At 38.0% G+C, this 26,177-nt stretch overlaps 1 protein-coding gene across 3 annotated transcripts in view; it reads right to left on the bottom strand.

Annotated features, from left to right (window-relative positions):
• Positions 1-26,177, bottom strand: part of Ubr5 (ubiquitin protein ligase E3 component n-recognin 5) — a 111,140-nt gene that overhangs the window by 1,190 nt on the left and 83,773 nt on the right. For all 3 annotated transcript variants that reach the window (XM_031358565.1, XM_031358567.1, XM_031358566.1), the window contains exons 39-58: positions 25,700-25,968; positions 25,331-25,542; positions 21,901-22,131; positions 21,225-21,298; positions 19,462-19,634; positions 19,264-19,377; positions 18,046-18,266; positions 16,727-16,847; positions 16,526-16,624; positions 14,701-14,944; positions 13,570-13,681; positions 12,890-13,034; positions 11,772-11,902; positions 9,663-9,723; positions 7,730-7,905; positions 7,235-7,319; positions 4,881-5,036; positions 4,477-4,590; positions 2,811-2,955; positions 1,356-1,441 (exon numbers count right to left, since the gene is read on the bottom strand). In XM_031358565.1, coding sequence (XP_031214425.1) covers positions 1,356-1,441; positions 2,811-2,955; positions 4,477-4,590; positions 4,881-5,036; positions 7,235-7,319; positions 7,730-7,905; positions 9,663-9,723; positions 11,772-11,902; positions 12,890-13,034; positions 13,570-13,681; positions 14,701-14,944; positions 16,526-16,624; positions 16,727-16,847; positions 18,046-18,266; positions 19,264-19,377; positions 19,462-19,634; positions 21,225-21,298; positions 21,901-22,131; positions 25,331-25,542; positions 25,700-25,968 — 2,969 coding nt within the window. The remainder of the gene's footprint in view (positions 1-1,355; positions 1,442-2,810; positions 2,956-4,476; positions 4,591-4,880; positions 5,037-7,234; positions 7,320-7,729; positions 7,906-9,662; positions 9,724-11,771; positions 11,903-12,889; positions 13,035-13,569; positions 13,682-14,700; positions 14,945-16,525; positions 16,625-16,726; positions 16,848-18,045; positions 18,267-19,263; positions 19,378-19,461; positions 19,635-21,224; positions 21,299-21,900; positions 22,132-25,330; positions 25,543-25,699; positions 25,969-26,177) is intronic.

Below are 26,177 nucleotides of genomic sequence, written 5' to 3' on the forward strand. Positions count from 1 at the left end.
GAGAGAGAGAGAGAGAGAGAGAGAGAGAGAAGAAATGATATAACTATAATCTCAAAACATCTAACAAACAAAATTCCCTTTAGTTTTAAAATTATCTTCTTGTACTAAAAGACCACAATCAATTATACTTCAATAAACTGCATTTTAAAAAAATGTTCAGTATTAAAGGAGGAAAAAAAGGTGTCACGTTACAGATTTTTTGGTTGTTATTTTAAAGTAACTGTCTTAAGGCCTGAGTTTTCTCATCTGAGACAGGAAGTTATTGTGTCAAATGATCACTAAGGGCCTTTACTATAGCTAAGTTCTCTGAGTAACTTACTGGGGGGAAAAAAAAAACAACCCATCCCCCCCCCCGGGCTAGTTAAAAAGTCATTTTATATTTTATCTACTAGCAAAATAATACAGAGGCTAATTATGATACATAGTAATTTTATAACAATAACTGAATATTGAGGAATATCTACAATGGACCAAATTTCATACACTGACATATGGAATTCTAGCACAAATTTATTTTGGACAACACACAGTGCCAATGATGCCCAGTAAGTGTCTAATGTTACTCTATTTACTATAAAATATACCAAAGAAATGCTTCTTTACAAAAATACGTACTTTATGATTATAAATACTCTGTAAGATCTAGCCTTCTATACATTCACGTACCAATCTTCTAGAACAGAGTTTAATCTATAGTATTTACTTTGTACAACTAAGTACTGAAATAAATCTAACTTTCCAGACTAACTCAGAAACTTACGTAATTGGGGTTATTTTCTAAATCATAATTGTGTAAGAAACATCATGTTAGAAGGAGAAAAGAAGAAACAAATCCTCTATAAAGTACCACAGCACAATTGTTAAAGGAATTAGGAACAAAGCTGGTCCTATCCACTCTTTTAAAAGGTAAGAAAAAGCTTAATGGAAACATTCCAGAATGAATGAGATGGGCTAGAGAGTGGGTCAGCAGGCAAGTGTTCTGGATGTTCGTACAAAAGATCTGGGTTTCCTTCCCAGCACCCAAACAAAGACTCCAAACTACCTCTAACTTTAGTCCTGGGTGACCTGACATCCTCTTCTGGCCTCTGAAGGCACTACACACATATGGTGCACAGACATACATGCAGATAAAATACATAAAACAGAAATGGAAGAGGGGAGGGGGGATGAATGATCAACCAAAGTGGCAGACTTCACAGAACTTTTATCAGTAAACTGTTCCCCAAGAGAGAGATCCACCATCCCATCCCCTAAAACACCCAAAAACAAAAAAACAAAACACCACCACCACCACCACAAGGCAGAGCAAGCCCCTTGGATTTCATTCTACAGGTTTTGTGAGACTTTCAACTTACCAGGTCCTGTCGTTCTGTCATGCTCATTTTCTCTACTATTGACCAGAACCAACGTTTGAATTGTAAGAGCTTCTCAGCATTTTCTCCTGAGAATATAAGTTCAATAGGTTGTATTAGATGTTGTTTCTTTTGAATACTAGTAAACTTCTTATATAAACAGAGATAAACTAAACTTTAAAATTGAAGACATCTAATTCCTAACAGAAAACTAAAGCTCATCCTGACTTTGGATGAGTAAGAGAGAAAAGTGGCCTGTCATCAGCGAGGTTGATAGAAATCTCACCTGGAAACCCTGATTCTGCACTGTGACTTTACACCACGGTGCGTCTCAAAAGACTGAGTTTATAAGCCACACGAAATCTTTTTAAAAGGCAGATTCTCATTCATTCAGTGAGTCTAGAAGATGGATGAAAAGGATACCAAAGTGTCTGCATTTCTAAAGTTTTCAAATGATGCAGATACTGCTCATCTTGATATCTTTACATATGTGGTTTGTTTTCCCTTCTATAGTTTTTGTTTTGAAAGGAAACAAGTTCTCTTAGTACTGATATTAAAATGTGACACCAAGCGTATCACATAACAACCTATAAATTACCAAAAACAAAAAGTTAATACGAAAGAAAAAAATACCAGTTTAAAACTTTATGCAATTTGAGTTTGTTATAACGGCACATCTTTAATCCCAGCACTCAGAAACAGAGGCAGATGGGATCTCTGTCGATTCAAGACAAGCCTAGTTTGTATAGTGAATTCCAGGATAGCCAATTCTCCACAGGTCCTATTTTAAAAAACCTAAATCTATAATTTGGTGGACAAAACAGAAAACACAAAAAAGGGAAAATTCATATTCATGTATGTAGAAATCTTGGTATAGCTATAATCTTTTCATAATCAACTTCGTATACTTTAAATTATATACTTTAAATGTCTAAAAAAACAACTTCAGGGCAAATCACATACTGAGATAAAGCTTATTTGCATGGTTTTTTTTGCTTCTAGAATGTGCTTTTTGTCTTTACAATAGAGTGACCCAGTCACAACTCTACAAAGCAAACATGTGATCAAATTCTTTGACTGTCAGAGGCACAGAAAACATTTATTATTTTTATTACTTAGCACATAAACATCATTTTCCTACCACAAACAAGTTTACTGTGTTCTAAGTCATAGTCATCTTTTTGTTTGGATGTGAGTATGCACACATATATTTTAGACAGGTTCTCTTAAGTATCTGAAGCAGAACTCAAACGTCATATCCTCCTGCCTTGGCCTCCCATAAGGGACAAATTTAGAATAACCCAATTCTAAGCTATCAAAACTTTTAAAAGTAATATGAATAAACAAACAAACCTGATTGTTTAAAGGACTTGAGAAATAAGACTCTCAGATCCAGAACCTCAGAAGGGCACTGAGCAAGCTCTCAAGCTTTTATCTCTCAGAAAACAGTTTTCCTACCTGACTCATCATTGAAAGACGTGAAACTGATCAGCATCTGCACATTGACTTCACCACAGCCATTCACCAAAAGCCGGAAGTCCTCTGCTGTTAAGTCTTCTAAGGAATTTTTTGGAAGCACATCTAGTAGACCCTTTCTCATTGCCTAGAGATTTAAGTTTTTCTTTTATTATGAGCAGTACTTTACTTTCCAAGGCACCAGTTTACACTACTACAACTCAGTGGCTAATTTCGGCAGCATTCTCTAAAAACCTTAGTTCCTAAAGTGAAGAGAAAAAGTTTCCTCTTAACAAAGTCAAGAGAGAAAGAGAAAAGCTGAGCACAGCAAAGAGGCTGCAGTTCAAAAGTTACTTAGTGTTCGTATATCCCAGTAGAAAGGGGAAATTGCTTTTTAAATTATATAAATAGCACACAGACAGCATATGAGCTGAGCATCACTTCAGTTTGGTGAGAATGCATTCTAGAAAACAGTAACAACAAACCTCCCAGACTCAACCCAAAATCTACTGGAAAATGTACCCAGAGCTAAGCTGAATACCTTAGGTGCATTAATTGTTCAGTCTTAGCTTCATTTTGCAGAAAGAAACCTGTGACAAAAGTATTAAGTAGCCTGCTAATGTGCAGCCGGAAAACTGACTGGAATAGTAACTTAATTGCAGTATAATAATTCTCAGCACAAGAATCAGCACTATTTGTAGTTAATAGAAATTTTATCCTGGAAAGGGGAAGAATGCATTAACATTGCAGGAATGATGAATAAAAGGGCCTGAATGCAGAGCCGGCCCTTGGGTCACTGTCTTGAGAACTTCATGTTTGGAATACCCCTCCACTGCTGTGACTAGAACAATGAACCTTCTGATAGATAACCTAATGTTAGTTGTGTTAACAGTATGGTAGAAACATGCTTTCTTCTAAAACTACAGTAATGGCAGCCGGGTATAGAGCCAGGAAACATTTATATGTCTAGCTACCAATAAAAACCACAAGCTGTGACTCTGAGGGTCCCTGAAGCAATGTTGAACTTTATACTCAGAGGAAGAAGTATATTGTCTGTGACAGCCCATGTCATGCCCTGCCCTACAGAGAAGATGGCGAAGCTTGTATTAGGAGCCCTTCAGGTTCTGTGTAACATAGCCTCCACCCCTGCTTATGCTGCTGAGGGTATCTTGAGCCCAGTGAATCCTTCTAACTAGGATGTAAGTAAGCACAGGTGGCGACAGGATGACTAAAAAACTCAGGGCTGGTGAGAGATGGCTGCTCTTCCAGAGGTCCTAAGTTCAATTCCCAGCAACCACATGGTGGCTCATAACCATCTATAGGGAAATCTGATGCCCTCTTCAGGCAGGCAGATATATATGCAGCAGAGTACTCATACATTAAATAAATAAAATTTAAAAACAAAACCACAAAAAAACTATATTTCAGCCCTCCACGCCCCCTTTCAACTTCTGCTCACCAGAGCTAGTTCTAATGATTACATAATTTTTCTAATAGTTATATCCTAAGAAAACGAGTGCTTAGTCTCAGCTCTTGAACTTGGTTGTAAATTCACTTTAAATTTGAAAACGTGGGCCTTTTGCAGAACAACAGATTACTGGGCTGATTTACCACAATGCAAAAACAAGAAGTTTCATCACATGACAAGTGCTTTCTAGAAAATACTCACATGCAATGGCTGTTCTGCAACCACCAACATTCTGTGCTCTGCATATTTCCTTACATACTCATATACATTCTGTGGAGTAACTGGTATATTTACACCATTTGGAATAAGTTCGACCTACAAAAAATTCAGCAGTGACATTTAAAAGCAATTCTGACAAGCAGTAACAGCTCATGAGAATTTTCTATCTTACTAGTTCTTGATTCTGTTATCTCCTCTATTGCTCATTTTGTGTGTGTGTGTGTGTGTGTGTGTGTGTGTGTGTGTGTGTGTGTGTGTGTGTAAGTAAGTAAGCAACTTGTCTCAATCTTTCTCTCTTGGTTCCTGCCCCAAACTGTTCTATATAAAATGAGCATAACAATTAACCCAATTCTCTTGCAAAAATCAGAAAACTGGGTTTGTTTTACCTGTCCTCCACCCTCTTCTTTACACAGGTCAATTGCAAATGCCAAATCCATTGCTGAGAAAACAGCATCAGCATCTGAACTCTGAGACGCAAGGATCAGTTGCCGTAAACTCTCATACATTACAGGGTCGAAAAAAGCAAAGTCATGCCAGTTGACCTGAGAAAATAATCATAAAAGAGTCAAAAGAAGCATCCTTTCTCGACACAACAGTAAATTAAAATCAGTGATGACTTTACCTTTTCAGGGAGGGGAAGTGATAAGGATTGAACCCAGGAACTTGTGCACGCTAAATAAGTGCTCTACTACTGAGCTATATCTCAGCCCTAATTTTATTTAACTTACAGGTACAGTGATAAAAGAATTTACCACAAAATACATAAAACTGCTTTAAAGAGAGAAAAATTAATAAATCTTTGGCTTAATTCATTTAATTTTTTAAAACAGGAATAAAAATGTTACTTGCTATGAGGTGGAGCCAACAGCATGCTTTTGTTGTTGTTGTTGTTGTTGTAGTAACAAAAACAACAATTAATTTAAAAAATAATTGGGAAACTCAGCACAATTTATTGAATACTGATTATGTGAATAAGCTGGCTCTTGACTAAATATCCCACATGCTCTTATAGTCACCATCTGATACAGGTTATTAAATCCAAGTGAAAATCTGGACTGCTCTAAGAAACCTGGTAACTTACAAAGGTCACATCACTGAGTTAAACTGAAGTCTAGCAGATCTCATGAGCTAAAGGGTCAACATATTAGCATTTGTACATCTCAGAGTTTTGGTTTTCACTCAAATTCTATGCACAAAAGCATCTTAGTTGAAACATGTCAAAGGTTAAATTGTGATCTCAGCTAAAACAGAAAATATATACATCTCATAATACCCTTGTTTATGATACATTCAGTGGTTTGGTTAAAAGCAATTAATTTGGTATAAATGTGATCAAATATCGTGGAAGGGGGTGGTCACAGCCCTTAGTGGAAAGGCTTCTGGAGTTATTTTGTGGAACGGACATGATGTACCCATCAAATTGTCTTCTAAAAATTGTATATTTAGTGCTGCTGTCGACTTCTGTCAGAAGTGTTTGCAGCGGTCAGTGTGATGAAGACTCAACTGGTCAAAGTACCAAGAATAACTGTTGAATGTCCAGATATAAATAAGTGAGAGACCTCTATCACCCTACCCAAGGCTCAGTGTTCACTGTGAAAGAAGTGGGTTGTGAAAGGTGTGTGTGCAAGTGTGTGTGTGTGTGCATGTGCTTGTGTGCATGTAAGCGTGTACACATGTGTAAAAGCCAGACAAAGCAACACTGTAGAAACTGACTATGGAGCACAGCAAGGCTCTTAAAATATTGAACTCAGAACAGCTGTGATTACCTGCTCAAGACTGGGCCATCAACACCCAGTCACCGACTGGAGGGGCTCACAGTGCCCACATCTCCCTAACAATTTATACAATTAATGGCTGATGTGGAAGGACAGACCATTTTCTTCAGTGATTTAACCACTGGTCAAGTGTTCATGCTCCTGTAAACAACCTTAATGATATATAAACCACTAGGTCACAAACAAAAACGAGACATGAAAACAGAAGGTGATTAAAGGGAGCAGGAAGGGGATGACAGAGTGGGGAGAATGGGGTACAATCAAAATCAATTTACACAGGTAAAAATGTCATAATAAACTCATTATTATTGTGTATAATTAGTAATGTGCTAATAAAACCACTAAAGGGGGTAGTTAGTAGACTCCAGTTTTAACAATGCAATTTACAGTAGATGTCTTGTACAGCCATCTCTTAAAAAATACTGATATTCAATACTTTGTGTCAATTTCTTTATAATAGCTTTAGGGATTATTCTGATATAGCTGAATTATTAACAGCACATATTAATCTTGCCAGACTATTAACACATAAAGAAAATAAGCTGATTCTATGAGCTAGAGGAGTAACAACCATATCTGCCTTATTTCATTCTTGGCCTGCTGTGGCACTTACATGTATTTTTCAAATTGAAGTGTTATTTAAGACTATGTCTATGTTCTACTGCCACCGCTTGTGACCAATGACAGTGCCTTAGGCTTCCAAGCACTGTGTGCAAAGCTTGACAAAGCTGCCCAGAGAATGTCTCTGCAGTAGGATCGAGGTCTGTCAGGAATAACTCTGTTGTTACCTACTCTACTGGGCCATCTCCCGATGTACAAAAATGTTATCTATGTCATTAAATACTTGACTATTATTTATGATTATAATGCTTTAATGCAAAGTGAATGCTACACAGTGTACTATCATTTATTTTGCAAAAGAAAATGTTTACAATTGTAAAAGCAGTTATATGCATCAAACTTACTTTTCTACCAAGCAACACTTTAATTACATGCCTATTCAATGTGATAGGACATAGTTCATTTTGCAACAGACATAGTCCAAGAATCCTAAAAATAAGAACAGAAATATAATTTAAATTCAAAACTAATTATACAATTAGTCCCACATACATAAACATAAATATATTATATGTATATATACATATACATATATATATATATAATATTTTGAGAAATTCTCTAAGCTTTATTTCTACCTAATATAAAATAGAGTACATTTCCAATTTAAAAGCTAATAATATATTTTTAGCCGCTGTGTGGTGACACACCTTTGATTCAACAGCCCTGCAAGGCTAGCAGGAAGATCACAAACTTAAGCCCAACATGGCCTACAAAGAAAGTTTGGGGCTAGCAGAGTAGCTCAATGGTAGAGAGCATATTTAGCATGGACAAAGCCCTGGGTCCAATCCCCCAGAACCCATGTCCCCAGATTCAAGTAGTAAGAAGGGTTAGTTTACCTGCCAATGTTCCTGAAACAATTCAGCCTGGCTTCTGTGTTTTTGCCAGGTCTCGGAGTGTAAAACCCTCTCTTCCCAGGTTGGTAGAACAAGGGAGCATTGTCGTCACCATCATCAGTGTCATCTAAATCCATATCCACTACACTCCTACTAGAGCCATGACGCTTCCGGTTTTCCTAACAACAAAATAATGAAACTCCTGAGCTCAGTTTTTAAAATGAAATAGTTCTCTGAAATTATTCAAGGTAGAAGAACAGCACAGTATTCATGTTTAAATGTGTGTGCATGACAATATTAAAGGTAAACTTTAATAAATATTAAGGGTAAAGCTATAATACACGAACCTTATGTATATTAAATCTTTTCTCTACATTTATTTATTTACCTATTTATAATCTATTTTATGCTTTCTTACTTACTATTGTTTAATGTGTATGGGTGCTTTGCTTGCATGTATGTCCATGCACATGTACTCAAGGCACAGCAGGGGCTAGAAGGCAGCAGATTCCCCTGAGACTGGAGATGCAAACAGTTGTGAACCGTGTGGGTACTGGGAATTGAACCCTGGTTCTCTGGAAGGGGAGCCACGTAGCTGAACTGCTGAGCTATTTCTCCACCTTCTGTATGTTAAATAAAAACACTTTGGGACCTCAGGTCAATTGGGAGAATACCTGCCTCGAAAGCACAAAGCTCTCTGGATTATCTTCTAATGCATAAAGTAGACATGATAGTGCATGTATATAATCCCAACACTGGGAGGGGCTGAGATAGGAGAATCCCCTGAGTAAATTCCAGGTTAATCTGGGCTAGAGTAAAACCCTGCCTTCAAAACAAAACAAAACAAACAAAACCACTCTTACCTTAATGCCTACAAGGTACTTTGTACTAGCTATAGAGTTCTTTGTTTGACATTTCTTTCAGCATATGAATGATGAAGTTCTACTGTCATGCAGAACTACTATGTAGAGTTTCTAATAAGAAATCCATTGTTTTTCAAATCACTGTTTTCCTGCTTTTAATGTTTGTGTCTGGACATTTTAGTTCAAGATGCTTGAAGTCCACTGACCTTGAATTTGTAAATCTACACCTTAGAAGAGCTAGTCAATCTTGACTTGTTCTTGGTATGCTGGGTAGTTTTAGACTTAGGAAGATTTGTAGCTGTGAGTATTAGATGTGATGCTAAGTTGTCTTAAACACTGCATTTAGGGGAGGGGGATCTTTAGTACAAAAGGAATCACAATGGTCCAATTACACTTCAAAACTGTATCCTGCATATGCACACCTGGGATGCTTGGGTAGTGCTCCCCAAGCAGGTAATTCTCAAAGCCTTTGCCATCTTCCATTAGGACAGAAGAACAAGGATCAGCTTTACCCTCTTACTGCAGACACTGTACTAGCCATTTGTCAGGCTGAAACTACCCTTTCCAGCCTGTGTGCAGCTATGGATTTGTTCAGAATGTGCACTTTGTGCCGTTTGTCACTGTAACCAATGAAAGTGATTGCAGAGTGTGCTCCTCTTAGCTAGCACTACAAGCTTACTTATGAAACAAACCACATCAGACCCAGTTTCCCATACTGCTGTTCTGTAATATACTGTTTTCTTTGCAACTTTGACATCAGCAGCTTCCTGGAAGAGTGACTCCTAAGATGCTGTACTGCTTCTCTCCTCTGCTATTCAGTTGCCTGGATCTCTAAAGCTTAATTCAGTCTGTGTTCAAACATAAAGAGCAAACCAACTAAGTTTTCATTAATGTCTAACTTAATCAATTTGATATTTGATTCTTCATAGTACAAGTATAGTACTACTTTCTCTCTGTGTACTATAAAACATGATTTGTATTTGCAAAGACAGCTCCTAACTCCTGGTGGGGTGGGGGGGTAGGGGCGTTGTTGTTCTAATTTTTCATTAACACGTGTACTGAAAATCCCTTACCTGTGCCTTTTCTGAAGAGTCTAACAATCCGAGGTCCAAGATACTGTCAGCTCCATTTTCCCTAAAAACAAACGAAATCCTTTCACAATCTAGAGAGGTGAAATGTCTAAAATTTAGTGTGTAAGTATCTATTCATATTTATTACACACTTTAAAACTCAATTTAGGCCAAAACCATGGAACATGTTTATAATCCTAGTGTTTAGGAGCCTGCCATTACACAGCAAACTCAAGGGTAGTTCTTGTGCTACACTGGCAAGGACACGGTTTTAAAAAATAAAACAAATAAAAATCAAAACATAAGCAAACTACCCCCCCACCCCCCGCCAATTCCATTAGCCACTACACATACAATTGAAGACACAGCTAAGGCTCTCTGATGTAAGACAACATACATAGTATTACTGGGATGCTAAGACTAGCACAAAGCAAGCAACGCAGAAAGAGCAAAAGAATTCTCAGAACACTCACTATAACTGGAATCAAATTCCCTAGAATTAAGTCTAATATACAACTAAATACACTATTCACTCCATAAAGCCAGGTGTTAGTTTTGTTCGACAGTACTATATTAGCAATGCTTTGCAAAGTCTTTTTATAAAAATGCAACTTTCTCTCAACGTTTTGTATAATGGGCTAAGATATTCTCAGTCTGCTTACAGCCCCAAAGGCAAGGCAACAGATTAAAGGAACAATACATAAAAGTCCAGAGAAAAACAGTAGCAGTTACAGCAAAGGAAATTATCAGTAGATCAACGGCTTTTGACCTGGACCATTCAAGGCCTTGAAAAATGGCTCTTTAATTCTGATATCCAGCCCAACTGTGCATACTACTTCTACAACTGTACCAAATCCTGTTCCCCATCCAAAATTATGACTAGGAAGACATTTTACTAGGGCCTGGCATGGTAACACTGTGCTGGTATCTAGTACAGTGGTTTGAATAAGAATGGCCCCCACAGGCTCACAGTATATCATCACAGAGTGGCACCATTTAAGAAGTCTTAGAAGGTGTGACCTTTTCCAGACAGTGTGTCACTGAGAGTGAGCTTTGAGGTTTCAAGAGCCCATGCCAAGTCTCTCCCTTCCTGCTGACCATGGATCAGCTGACCATGGATCAGAGTACTGAACTCTCAGCTACTTTTCCAGGACCATGTCCGCCACGCTCCTCTGTCATGACAATAATGAATTAAACCTCCGAAACTATAAACCAGCCCCAACTAAATGCTTTCCTTTATAAGACTTGCCTTGGCTATGGTGTCTCTTCACAAGAACAGAATATGACCAAGACACTTAGAATGTACAAGGTTCACAATATCATAGAAATTTTCATTTAAGCTGGCTGAAAGAGTAAGGCAAACACAGAGGCCATCTAAGTACAGCAGATCTTCCTGATGTCACTTGCACTTCTCACCGTGAATAGAGGGGCTATTTGGTATTTTTAGATTTCATATTCAAACAAATATACTTTGCAGAAAGGAAAGAAAACACCTGCACCAAATTGTAAGGTGGATTTGGAGCCCTAAAAAAAAATGTTGTATTTAACACAAGAAGTTAGGAGATTTCAACCAAAGTTCTCTGCCTGTACTGCAGTCTCCTGCTATGGGTACTCCCAATGGAGGAATCCAAGGTCTAACTTTGCATACACTTCTTCCAAATAAAATGTTTCCAAGCCAGAGTAGTTCTAAGTCCCAGCATTCATGACTCAGAGGCAGAAGGTTAGGGGTGAAAGGCTAGCCTTATCTTGTGAACAAAACAATTCTAAATACCAAATGCCTTCTATAACCTAATAAGCACGAAATATTCAGCTATTGCACTTATGTATTTGAAGACATCACTTTAAAAATATCTTTGTTTTCAGAGATTTTGTGTATGCAGTGCCAATGCTTAGAAAGCATGAGATCTTCTGGAACTGGAGTAGCAGATGGTTGTTAGCCACTATATGGGTATTGGGAACCAAACTTAGGTCCTCTGGAAGAGCAACAAACACCCTGAGTCACTGAACTACTCAAGCCCTGCCATAAATTTTAGGATATGGTGAAAACCTCTAGATCTAGAAATAATGTAGCTACTGTCTAATCTGAAATGCTCTTCCCACTGTCCACATTACCGTCCGTGTGCAATAATGAGTTCCATAGCCTCATCGACTCTTGCCCTCAGAGAATCTTCACTTGCCAGGAGGAGAAGCAGCTGAGCTGGAGATAATTCCAACAGCATGCCAGTGATTTTACTTGCAAATGCCTATAAAGGATGAGCAAATGTTACCTTATCAACTATCTGCTTATTAAGAGCTACAATCAAAAGGAGGAAAAGACATGAGAAGCTAAAGTAACACAACCATCTCGTGACTAGTAAGGCTTTTTTAAAAGAAAATGCAAGGTCAGTCAGACAGCTGACAGGGGAAGCACAGTCCAGGAACTCAGAAACAGTTTTGTTGGGGCTAGAATATTTTATTAGTCTTTTTTTAAAAGGGGGTTTGAATTCCAAATAAACATATATACAGTTTCTATAATTTTTGCCTTCCGCAAGGAGCCACACATACTCTTTCTCATTTAGTACAGAAAAAAGGGGTGAAGGGGAGGAGAAAGATACCTATTACTTAAGGCAGGCTTATTGCAACAAACAGAACTAATTTTCTGAGGCTTTTTTGTTTTGTTTTTTTTAGTCTTTAGGCTACAGTGTATATACATAATGCATAAACACCTACAACTAATAAATAGGTTTCACATTGTATGAGAAAATTGATAAAACATTCAAATTGAAATCATGACTGATTATCAATAAAATACTAATATTTTATTATCAGTAAAGGATTGTAATTTTTTCCCAGCTACAACTTGCTAATAGATCATGTCTAGTTCCAAAAGTAATAATGATTTGAGCAAGTAAACATACAAGTAAATATAAACCACAGCAATTAACACAAAGGAACTCAAATTGGATAGAATTAAAATATACTGAACTAAGTTAGTGGTGGGAAAGAGTCGGGTTGTAGAGTTACTTCCAAGCAACACAGTATTCCTTCTAAACCCTTCATCTCTATACAGCCATACAGACAGTATTCCTTCTAAACCTTTCATCTCTATACAGCCATACAGAGTCCTCAACTATGTAGCTGCCAAGCAGCTGACAATTATATAGAGAGAAAAAAAACAAATAGCCATTTTAACTGAGAAGGGCAGGAGAACTGCACATTTAGTGAGGAATGGGAGAGGGTCCGGCACTCACAGGCTGCATGGCTTGCACTCGGGGGTAAAGCCGCTCTCCAAGTGCCTGCCTATGAGCTGGAAGAGGGTCGGGATCATCACTAGGATTCCCCTCAGAAGCAGGTCTGAAAGGCCTGGTGTCAATGGAGAGCTGTCTCCTGAAGTCTCTGTGAAAGGAAGAAAGGTGTATGATTCCATTATCAGCACACCTTCAAAAACAGAAAACCACAATGCATACAGGTGATGCCAACCATGACATCAGGATGGTATGACATTTAAATACAAAATGTTTGATAAATACAGATTATTTAGGTTTGTCTCTAAAAATCTACATGTAAGGTATAATTTAATTCTAAGGGAACAGGATCAAACTCCAAAAGACTACCTATAATTCCTGGAAATTTTAAACAAAAGTAAGTGTAACCCATTCTAACAAGAGAAAATTAAAAATATAGTTTGCCACAATTAAAGACTTAGATAAAATAGGAAAGCAATCAACAAAATGTCAAACTTTAATGAATAAATACAAAGGCAGGGTATAATTTCCAATGTCCTGGAGTTGTTAACACAGAATCTTTCACTAAGTAGCATACTATGGTTACCACGCATTCATCCAAACAACTAATCTTACACTGATTTACAAAAGCCTTTATCCAATTTGCCTAAAATGATGGTACTCAGAACACCTAAAATCTATCCTACCTATCCCGGTCTCTCCGAGACCCTGCTCGCAAGCCACTGCTCCTCCTCATTTCCCGTTCTCTCTCTCTCTCCCGATCTCTCTCGCCTCTGTTCCTCAATCTCTGCATTAAACCTAGAAGAAAAAATGAAATACAGCACATTGAGAAAAGTACAAGATGAAAAATTTTATATTTCAGTCAATGCTAAAATGAGAAGAACTCAAGAAAACAAGGCCACTCAAGATCATGTGTGCTGCCAGTGCCTTTTCCTCTTTCTTGGAGTGTGTGCAGCATGTTGTGTGGCATGTTGTGTGTGCATCCATATGTCTAAGGGCATGCATCACAGATGTCTATCATCGTGCCTTTTGAAACTTGTCATTCCACAACATGGATTATAAGCACATGCAAGCCATGCCCAGCTTTTAATGTGCTGAGAATTTCAACTTGGGTCCTCCTGTTCTCACAGCAAGCGCTATCACTAAACCATTTTCTTGGCGCCTTAATTTCTGAGGATTCCTGATACTTGTATAGGACGTACATGGCATATTATACTTCACTTACATATTTGTGAACTACATCTCCCCCGTCATACCAAAGCTCTGAAATAATATGCAGCAACTAGAGCTAGACTGATTTCATTATATTTGGTTGTGACCCTAGCCTTTACTGACTGAGCCATCTCTCAACCCTTGATTTCATTATAAACAGTGCTAAGACTTCTTATATAGTTGAAGCCACTGAATACTTTTCTATTCTTAAGTTTTTGCCTTTAAGCACTATAGACCACTAGAATATTAACTATTATTATTTTTAGATTACAATGCTCGATCCCAACTATGGTTGCTCCTTTTCCTTTTTAACTGTTGGATTCTATGGCATACATGTGCTGTGCACATGCATGGAGGCCAGGCAACAAATCAGAGTTGTTTCTCTCCTTCCGCCATGTGGGCCCTGGGGCTCAAACTCAGGGAAATAGGATTGGCAACAAGATCTAAGTGAAATCGAGGTATCCAAGAACATGTTGTAGTAAAAAGCTAAGTCATAATCTAAAATAATGTAAAATGTAAATGTAGAGAGACACAGAATCATGATAACCGTTGCTGTGACAAACAAGAGAAATAATTAAGCTGCTTAAAATCTATAGAGTACTTACTTGTATGAGTACCTTTGTTGGCATTTTGGATACAATCTAGATTTGGCAATTTTTCATTTGATAAAAACGCTTGTGCAATGGCTGTGTAGAAACTCCGTGCTACACCACTGCCCTCTCCTGGTTCATCCTTAAAGGTGACTTTAACTCTGTGGACAGCCATTGGAGTGGTAGCACATCTTCGGCCAAAATGATTGTTGAGCTGTCTCATAGTCTGTTGAATGAGAAGATCCCGATCTCGATCAACCTATTAAAATATACCAAGTAGTTAATCAGGGCTAGAAACCGCAGGCTTTCCTGTTAAGCCTAAAATAGAATCTTACGCCTTTGTAGCACACTGTTAGAAATCTGAAGTCTCAGAAACCTTTACAGTTTAAAGCAGAGTGTGCTACACTAAATCAGGCTAACAAAATTTAACTCAATTTACATGCCCTTCCCCCTGTCTCCCTCTCTCCCTCCCCATCTTGGTATGTAACCCAGGCTAGCCTAAAATTTACTCTATAGCCCAGAAGGGTCTCAAACTAATGAACCTCCTACACTGCTGATACCCAAACATAGAACTCTCTAGTGACATAAACTGTAAGTGAAGTGTGAAAAATGGCACACTAGAAGAAATACCGGCCAATTCTATCACACACAGACATCACCTAAACAGTGATAAACAACTAACAGTTGAGGGGTTGGCAAATGGCTCGGCAGCTGCAGGCAAGAATGACGAAGGCTCTAACTTGGATATGGTCTACAGACAATGAAACTACAAATTAATCTTAAGCCTTACACTATTATCAATAATCATTTTAAACCAGATGTGATAGATCATGCTTGTATAATCTAAAAACTTGTTAAACTGAATCAAGAAAACTGCCAGAAGTTTAAAGCCAGCCTGGACTACATAGCTGAGTTCTAAACCAGCCGAGGCAATAGTGAGTCCTGTCTCAAAACAACAGAAAGAAAACATTGTATTGGTGGAAATAATAATGTCGTAATTCTAAGGTTGTTGTAAGATTCGGAATAAAAGCACCAATGGAGAGAAGCTGTGTATTCCGCCTAAAAGAAAGGAATTTTCACTTTGAATTTAATGTCTCAGTATAAATTCACAGTAATTTCTTAAAAGGCCTAAAAACAATGATCAACTTAGTAGAATATGTAACCTCAAATCAGAGCCCATTTTAAACTTTATAATACAATTTCTTAAAGAAATAGTCAGTTTAAGACCTGATGCAAGAAATGACACACATTGGAAAGTAACAAGGAAGGATACTACAAATAATGCTGAGGCAATAAAAAGAACACATAAGCCAGCCAACAAGACAAACTAGCTATCAATAAGCATATTCTGAATGGAAGTCAGTACATCAGAAGTTTTGCAGTTCCTGTTTATGTAATGAAATGTGTGGATGTGTATGTGTGTGCACATGTGTGCAGGTATGCTTGCCCATGCAAACATGTGAAGGCCAGAGGTTGACATCAGGTTTCTTTCTTTATCATTTTCTACCTTATTTTTGCAAGATGGGGCTCTCTCACTGAAGACTAGCTGACCAAGGAATGCCAAGAATCCTGTGTTTATCTTCCCACCACACCACCACACTTGGCTTCTTAAGCGGTGCTGAGATCTGAACTCAGGTCCTTAAGCACATTACCAACAGAATTACTTTCCAACCAAAAACTAACTTTAAAAAAATAAATTACTGCTCTAAATTTTGTAATTATTATTTTTTAAAATTTGAATTATAAACACACATCTATCCCTGAGAAACATTTATTATTACTCTGAATGTTTAAGTGTGGCATGGCATACTGTAGATAGAGAAAATCTAAATACCTTTACCTCTAGTGATAAATCTCTTGATTGCTGGTTTCTCAGTTTTTCCATTTCTCTACGGAACTTTGATTCTTTTACCTCAAAACCACCCAATTCAGTTAAGATCTTAAAAAAGAAAAGGAAAGAAAAGAAAAAAAAAGTAAAACAGTTATTCACTAAAACTTGTTCTTAGCATGCAGAATAAAATTCAAGTGCACAAATACTCACCGATCCAGGCTCTGCTCCAACATCTTCCATGAACACTCTGCCGAACAGTTCTAAAGAAAGGCGCCAGCGGCCCAGCAACATGTCATGAGAAATAACCATGCCCATGAAACTACACTGAGGCCTAGGAGGAATTTAACATAGACAAGAAAGCAATTAATCCAACTCCCCAAATTCAAACTTTTGGTCAATAATAGTACCTTTCCTGGTCTTTTAATATTCTGTCACCTTAAGTATGTCAAACCATCTCTTATTTAATGAAACAAGCTTGCTAGGGCTGAACGTTCCTGTGTATGTGGCTGACTGTGTCTGTACACATCCACAGCATCAGGGCACCTTCTAGCTTCAACTCCCACTTTATTTTACTTCCTCTCCTCCTCAGAGTCAAAGGTCTCTTGGATCCCTTCTAGAATTTGTTATCTACATCAGTGGTACTGAATTAGAGTATAATATAAAGAACATTTATTAACGGCCTCACAACAACATTTCCTAGTAACTATTACCCATCAGAACTGTGTCCCCGCTGCACAGACGTGACTCACATTTCTCTGCCTTCTGTTCCTCCACAGTGATACGGTCCATCTTCCTCTGACAGCATTTCCTTTCTACGCCTGAAGCTAATTTGATAACCCAACTCCATTCTTCCTCACCAGGTTTTAACTGGTCTGCCTACCTCTAATTCTCCAATCTGGGTCTATATATTCTGAATAGATCCTCGTATACTTCTAAGTCTAGGCTATTTTAGTATAGAAATCACCCCACGCCCGTTATGGTTTATAGACAATACAATGTAGTTATAATTTACTAGTTAAAACCTAAGCATACCTTATTTCATTAACAAGTAAGCAAAAACATCATCTTATACTTCTAGCCAAAAACTAGGACATAAACAAGAGCCAACATCTGGTGACTAAGCAACAGAATAGACCTGTAGCTTCTTATTTAATAAATAAAAACCTACTATGTCAAAGATACTATTTGTGAAGCCTAACTGTAAGTCACAAATCCTTAAAATTTCATTCTTTCCAGTATTTACAGACTAGCTGAACTGCTGATGGTGTCTGAATTGATAGTTTTAAGTCAGTATTAAGCATTAAGAAAACAGCACCTTAGAAATTCGTAAAAGAAAAAGAACAATTTATTTAAATGTCAAAGTCTAGAAAACTTACTAATATTTAACTATCTGACAGTAAATTCGGAAATCACAGCAGAGTAACATAAATTATGATATCAATATACAAATTGACAAACTGTGAAATCTCTAAATAACAATGATTGTAAAAGTATAAGAGCCCCAAGAGCATAACTTCACATAGGCGCACCTGAAAGATGTAAGGGGAGGCCCTTCGCTTTCTGTGAGTCCGATCTCTGCTAGTAAACTGCTTTTCAACTGGGCAGCAACATCAGGAGCAGATGGCCCTGGCTTTGAACTGTCAGTTTCTTCGGCCAGCATGCTTTGTTCTTCACCTTCTTTCCTCTCTCGGTTTTGCATGTTCATTACATTTTTTAGGTTGGCAGCATACGACATTTTAGTTGGAAGAACCTATGCAATATTAGGTTTAAATAAACAGTTATACATTAAGGGGAGAAAAAGATTGATTTTAACTTAACAGCGTTCCACAGAAATCACAGGTAGTGACTAATGCTCCCCTTCTAGAGCTCTTATTATCAAAGTGCAGTCTGCTCTTGTGAGCCTGAAGCTCTGGGTGGCCAGGTTCCAGTTACTCTCCAGGGGCGCCTCAGAAAATTTCAGAGCAACTATTTATAATACTATCTCTGGTACTTCACAATCTCCTACATATTCTCAATAATTTTAGTACTACATTCTCGTTAACCACTTAATTACAAATATCTATTCAGCTGTATTTCTCTTATGCTGACTTTAAACGCAATACTGTTTTCCTTCCAGAAAAATATCAAAATGTGATTTCACCTCTGAAACCAGACATAACTTTCCAAAATCTAAATCTGTCATGTAAATTAGCTGTGATAACTGACATGCCCACTTGAAACTCATAATCTCTTCAAGCTTTATTTCTTATGTTTCCTTGGTTATAAAGAATGAGACAGTACCCAAAAGACAGAACTATTTAGGTGTGTGTCATTGTTAATGCTGTCTCATTTAATTAATTTTATTCTTCATTTAAGTAAGAGCACATCGAAGAAAAAAACTTGAAGCTAAAATTACAAATGTTTGTATAGAAGTATTCTTATTTGGAAACCTAAACTTGCAGCAGCATATGTTAGTAACTCTGATGCATATGAAATGAGTCGACACTAAAAGACAATGAAAGTAACAGCTCCATTCTACTGAAAGAAAGGGGCTCTGACACGTCTACTATAGGGGAAATACATATTCTGCACTTAATACATCTCTTCATATCTGGATGCTAAGAAAACTGCTAGTTAAGAAATATATTATATCTAAGTTTGAGGCCAGCCTGGTCTACAGAGTGAGTTCTAGGACAGCCAGAGCTACACAGAGAAACCCTGTCTTGAAAAACCAAAAGGAAATATATTATAAACTTTGACTAGCTTACCTCAAGACAATTTCTGTCCATTGTAACTTCCACTAAGCATTTCCCACTACCAGTAGATGAGGAATAAAGACCCTGACTTGGGCGACCAAAGAGATCTTCCTTTCTAGCATTTGGCTGGAATTTTAACAAGATATATTATAGTTAGATTGAACACTTCAAAATCAGCTATAAAAAAAACATTAGATCTGTTTAGTTCACCTGCAACAAATGTGGCTGATCAGCCAGCGGTATGGCTTCAGCCAAAGGCACTTCAAATGGATTTGGAGGTATACATCCAAGGAATGTCATAGAGTCTGAACGTCGGAAAAATGGATGGTTTTGGCCAGTTTCTGCAGGAAGAGATTCATCGTCCTTATCATTCAAAGTAGCACCTAAACATTAAAAAACGTAATTAGAAAGGGTAATAATGCTAACCTGTTCAGTCTAAAATGCTTGGAATCTTATAAAATATTAATATACTAGAAAGTAAGTTAAAAGGGCTGGAGAGGAAGTTCTATGATAAAGCTCTTGCACAGCATGTAGAAAACCCTGGGCCTGGGTTTGACCCCTGCAATGCATACACACAGCACTCGTGCACACAAACACGCATGCATGAGTTAGTAGTCCAAACTTTTGGCATTTTGTGGGGCTTTGTTTTGAAAACAGGGTCTCATAGTGTGTGTGGCATCCTTGGCTGTCCTAGAACTCCCTATGAAGATGGGCTGACCTGCCTCTGCTTACCTCAATGCTGACATTATTGGCCTGTGACACCACACCTAGTTTTTGTTATTTTTTTTAAAAGTGATGATCCAAAATAACTGAATGCATTATTTATCATACAATATTAAAAATAATAAGAATAAGTGCTATAATGAAGACTGGTCCATTCTATTTGAATGGTTATGTTCCCTCTTTAAAGAGAATGAAGCCAAAATACAGCAGTTAGGTCCTGAGCATATTTGAGGCCTCCGCCTGCTACAGCAGCAGGAGATGAGCAGAAGCTGAAGTCTGCCTATTTGCTTCCCACACTGAAATGAACAGGGAGCATGTGGCAGTTTATTTACCCAGCTGACAGTAACAGATACACTAGCACACCAGCAACAGTTCTCCTTAGTGGAACTAAACTTTGGCAGACAAGGCTTACTAAGCTGTAGAAAGTAAACTTCGGCTGGATTTTCAAAAAAGGAAAAAAGCCAAACCCACCATTACAAACAACAACATCATCATCAATAACAACAACAAAATACCCAAACTAATTGTCTTTCCCAACCAATAAAAGTACTTGCTGGGAATAATAAACAGAAAGCTGGATTATTTGATCCCATCTTAAATCTTTAACTGTCAATTAAAATAATGAAAAACTATAACAATAATGAAGAACTACAACAGTGATTGTCAACCTTCCTAATGCTATAATCCTTTAGTACAGTTCCTCATGTTGTGATGACACCCAACCATAAAATTATTTTTGTGGCTACATCATATCTGTAATTTTGCTGTTATTAGTCATAAAGTAAATTATCTGTGTTTTCTGATGGACTTGGGAGACCCCTGTGACAGGGTCATTTAAGAGGTCCCACTCCACAAGATGAGAACTGCTGCTCCACAACATCCTCTAATTTTATGGCATTAAAACTTTTCTCTTAGTTTGTATGCTCAAGGATAATTTACATTTTCTTAACTAAAACTATTTTGCATCAATATTAACAAAGACTTTCATAAGACTTAAAGTAATGGTAAATGTAAACTGAGTAAAAGAAAATGTATGGATACTGGAAAATTCAGAACATTAACTCAGTCTTAATTATGAAATGTATAATGCAAGGATGTATAAGAAAAATAACAGAAAAGGTAAGAGATTCAACACAGAGAAGAAAAGAGAAATTCCCACCCCAACAGAAAATAATGTAGTTAAAAAGCCTGGAGGAAATACTGAGGCAGCCATTTCTTAAAGAAGAGTGGGAGGCGCTCTGGGCACTAACTTTGACTGGTGTCATCATCATTTTCATGTTCTGAATCTTCATTATCAATACCAAGTTCCAGAAGTTCTCGTGTCCTTAAAAAGAACAGTGAGAGTCATTTAAATTAACTATTTGCGTGATATGAAAAAGAGCACACGTGAGGGGGACATTGGAGATGTCACTGGGTATCTAACTTGTGTGTGTGTGTTTGTAGAAGTGTGTTCCAGTTTGTACAAAGAAGCCAGAGGACAATCTCCAGGAACTTAATTTCTCCTTCCACCATGTGGAACCCAGGAATTGAACTCAGGTGGTTAGGCAAGCACCATCAGACATCTCACCCTGGAACCTAACACTGCTGTATAGTTTCAGGTAAGGGGAAATGGTCAAGTGGTCTGCTTAATGCATTACAATAACAAAAAGGGCTCAACAGAAGCTCCCCCCAACCCCACCCCAAAAACAAAAAGCACCAAGGAAATACTGAGTGTTTGCACAAACTCTACCCCAAAATACAACAAGACCTAAACACAAATATCTCAACTATTAGTTTTAATTAGATTCTGGTTTCTCCTTTTAAGTGAGCAGTCACTTGAAGACAAGCCCACTTTTGTACATGACATACCTTTGTTCTTTGTGACTGTTTACTCATACCACACAAAGTAAGGAGTTCTCAAACAAAACCCAAAAAGTGTGCAGATACCTTTTGCGTTCCAGTTGAGGGGTATCTAATGTTGTCTGTTGATTCATTGCTTTAATCCAATATATAAGGGCTTGGAAAACATAGGCCACATGTTTCAATGAGCACACATCCAATACTGGAAGAACATCAGAATGCTCATCATTATGAGATCTCATTAAAGACAGAGCATAATTGAGAAAGTCTCCTCGAGCAGACATCATTCCCTGGCGGGCGCTCAGCAGTGTGGCACGTCTATAGGAACACAAAGAGTGCAAGTGTTTATAAAAACCACAAGTACGAAATTTCAAAAATATGTGAACTTTAGAAATGAAGGCTGGACTGGAGTGACCTTAACTGATCCGTATCAGTTAAGAGCACTTGATACTCTTGCAGAGGACCCAGGTCAGTTCCCAGCAGATACATGGTGGCACCCAACTACCCCATAGCTCCATTTCCATGGGAATCAGACACCCTTTATGGCCTCCTTGGATATTGTGTGCACAAAACACTCAAACATGAAAATAAATAGAGAAAACAGATCATTTATAAATATTCTTTAAAAATGACACTGCTTATGATTTAGGGTGTCTATTACCAGTCTTAATGGGTCTGAATTTGCATTTCTAACAAATTGTCAGCTAAGGCCAATGATAGAGTTCTAGGAACAATTCTGAGAAGCAGTACGTATGCTGCCTAGTATTCTGTGTCGTCCTGATACAAGCTGGAGTCGTTTAAGAAGGAACCATCAAATGGCTCCATCAGATTGCCTCCGAGTAAGTCTGTGGGGCAACTTCTTCCTTATAATTGATGTGGGAAAATCTAGCACACTGTACATAGTGCCACCCCTAGGTGCTGTAAGAAAGCAGGCTGAGCAAGTCAGAAACAAGCCAGTAGTAAGTAGCTTCCTCTAAGGCTTCCTGTATCAGTTCCTTCATCTGAGTTCCTACCCCAACGCCCTGGATGACTGACTACAAGCTGTAAGATGAAATAAGCCCTTTCCTCCCTAAGTTACAGTAACAGAAAAGAGATCTAAGACAATCATCAACATAATGTCCAATGTCAGGCATGATGACTCATCCCAATGTTTTAGAAATGGGAGGCTGAAGGATGGAGAGTGGAGCAGACCTGGGTTATATACCAAATTTTTTACCAGGCCACTACATGGCAAAATAGCTTAAAATGGACAGACGGACGGACGGACGGAAGGAAGGAAGGAAATTACCAAAACCAACAAGCAGCAAAGAAAACTGATAGGAGATCTGGACTTTTATTAAAATTAGAACTGTTTGTACTTCTCAAAGGACATCAACAAGTAAGTGAACAGGGACGCTGGAGAGATGGCTCAGAGGTAAAGAGCATGTGCTGCTCTTTCAGAGGACCCAAGTTCAAATCCTAGATCCCAAGTAAGGTAGCACACAACTGCCATTAGCTCAGCGCTAAAGGATCCAATGCTTTCTTTTTTGGTTTCCACAAGTAACAGTCACTCACAAATATACACAATTTTTAAAAAAGAAAAAAAAGACAGCTTAAGAAAAATGAGGAATAATAAAAATCTTTTTAAAAACTGGTAAGAAATTCTGCTAGGATAATATTATTGTGCACTATTAAAGATTATCTTTGTATTATTCGAGTAAGATATAGGCTGGATTTTGGTATTATCTTAGTTTGTTAACAATGTTCTCTGTTACCTTCTGATTGGCTAAAATAAAAAGCCCATGGCCTACAGCAGAAAGCAGAATAGAAAGGTGGGACTTCCAGAGAGAGGGGGGGAGGAACTCTGGGAAGGAGTCAGGAGTGAGATTCAGCCAGCCAGACAAAGAGGCCGGAGGGAAGGAGAGGTAACTAAGCCATGTGGCAGAACCTACATCAGTATCAACGAGATAATTGGGGTAATGGGAATCAATGCTAAGCTTTAAAACCAAAAGTTTAGCCAGGCAGTAGTGGTACACACCTTTAATCCCAGCACTTGAGAGGCAGAGGCATTATTGATACATGCCACACATAAGTGATCCAAAAAACCATCATGTTAAATGACAAAAGCCAGTCCTAAAAGACCATGTATTGCATGATTCTATTGACATGTGTTCAGAATCTACAGATAGAATCTACAGATAGAAAATAGGACAGGAATGACCATTAAGATGTGTAAGATTTCCTGAAGAGATGATATATATATTTCAAATTGTAATTAGTCAATTAACCACATACCTTAAAAAAGAGTAAATATATGTGCTTATAATGTAATAATGACTGAGGTGTGGAGGGAGAGACACAACACTGACACCAGTCAAGATTCCACATCAGAATTCTGTGTTTTGGCTTTTTAAGAGTATTTTATGTATGAAGGTTTTGCCTGCCTATATGAAAGTACACCATGTGGGTTCACGGCCAGAGGAGGCTAAAAGAGAAATTTGATCTCCAGGAAACTTAAGTAAAGATGGTTGTAAGCTGCCATATGCTGTGCTAGGAATTGAACCCAGATCCTCTGCAAGAGAAGTATTGTTAACCACTGAGCTATCTCTCCAGCCATGGTATACTGGGTTCTTTTACAGCAATTGATTAAGCCTAAGAAAGACAAGAGCCTCTGTAATTGTGGAACAGAACTTCTAGAACAGAAGAACTGCTAGTCCCAATTCCCTTCTAAGGAAGGTGTCTCTACCAACCAGCCCACCAAATTTGTTCCCAGTCCCTAAATGTTCAAAAGCAAATATATTAATTCCATTCCTAGATTCTTCTGATTTTCCAGTAAGTCGTTTAGAAGCAAATATTAAATACAAATCTTGCCACAGCCCGCCCTGTCTCAACAATTATTAGTATTTCAGTGTTTTCTTCCATCTTGTCCTCTCTTGCTGTCCTCCAGGCCTGGGTCTTCTCTCACTTCATCTGCCAGTAGCAGTAAGACCCAACCCCAGACTCTGCTGCAGACCTTCACTCTCACTGAGCATACAGCTATTCCTCTGACTGCAATGCCAGGCCAATTCCTAGTCCTGAGAGGTGGTCTGTATAACTAAACAGAGCATATACAAATACATAAATGCATTTTATGATTTAGCAAAATGGTGCATGTGCACATGCATGTGCATGCATGTGTGGTGTCAACCTGAAAGTGATAGCACACTTGACCCTTTGCCAGCACTAGTCAAGAACAAATCTTTCCAAGAACATGCACCTTCCATATAAAGGGAGGCAGAAGAGGAACGGGACACATGTAAACAAGGACACGGGCTCACAATAGGTTTTAGTAACAAATTCCTAGGATAGTATGAATGGATTTTTAAAAAGTAACTTGGCTAACCCAATTATTTTGCTTCAACTGCCTATCAAGTAACAAGAGTATCAGTTTACCTTCTTTGCCATTAAGTTGAAGTCAAATATACAGCATTTAAAAAGCTCTAACCTAGGCTTTAGGGGCTCTGGTCCAATACATAAATGCATATGGAGGATTTCATACCGTCTGCCTTCAAGCGTTCTTAAACTGGCCTCTTCCCGTGCAGTCATCCTCTCTCTTCGAGCTGAATTCTGAGAGGCATGAAGGGGATGATTTGGATGTCCTGGATCACCAGCAGATGCTAATGCAGAACCATAACGTAATTGAGCTTCAGTAGAATCCATAATACTGACCATCCAGTTCCACGTAGGAATAAGCTTTTCTTCTACATAGTTCTATGAAGATCAAACTAAAATAGTCAAAACTATCCAAACAAAGCTAATTTTGATACAGTACTATATGTCAATACTAAGCATTTACAATATAACCATTTATATTGAAATTCTCCTAATTGATAAGCAAAACAATAAGTAACTTTTCAATGGTTCCTACCTGTAAGTTGACTGCATCTTGGTAAGTCAATTTCACAGCTGCTGGAATCTGAGAGTATACGAGGTGATTATACTTAGGAATAAGGCCCATCAAGTCCGAGATCTGTCTGATGACAATGCTGTAAGCCCTGGCTAAACTGCTTGCAGATGTTAAGTAGCTGCTGGCATTGCTAGCTTCCAGAGCAGCAGCTGCTGCTGCAGCACTCGTGCTGATGGTGCCGCTCCGGCGCAGATTTGAAGGGTCAATATAAATCAAACCTGCAGAACTTGCTATAAGGAGAAAGGACAATTATCATGAGCTTACATAGTTGCTAACTGCTAGTGGCATTGTATATAGGCTTATACAAATCTACATGGTCAATTAATAATATGTTCACGAACAAAAAAGTATACCTTTATTATGTAAGTTTGGGGGAAGAGAGTGTTAAGGTGAGCAAGAATTAACAAATTACTACCGAAGAGTAATTCTGTACTTCGTA

The sequence above is a fragment of the Mastomys coucha genome, unplaced genomic scaffold, assembly GCF_008632895.1.
Source record: "Mastomys coucha isolate ucsf_1 unplaced genomic scaffold, UCSF_Mcou_1 pScaffold7, whole genome shotgun sequence".
Classification (NCBI taxonomy): Eukaryota; Metazoa; Chordata; class Mammalia; order Rodentia; family Muridae; genus Mastomys; species Mastomys coucha.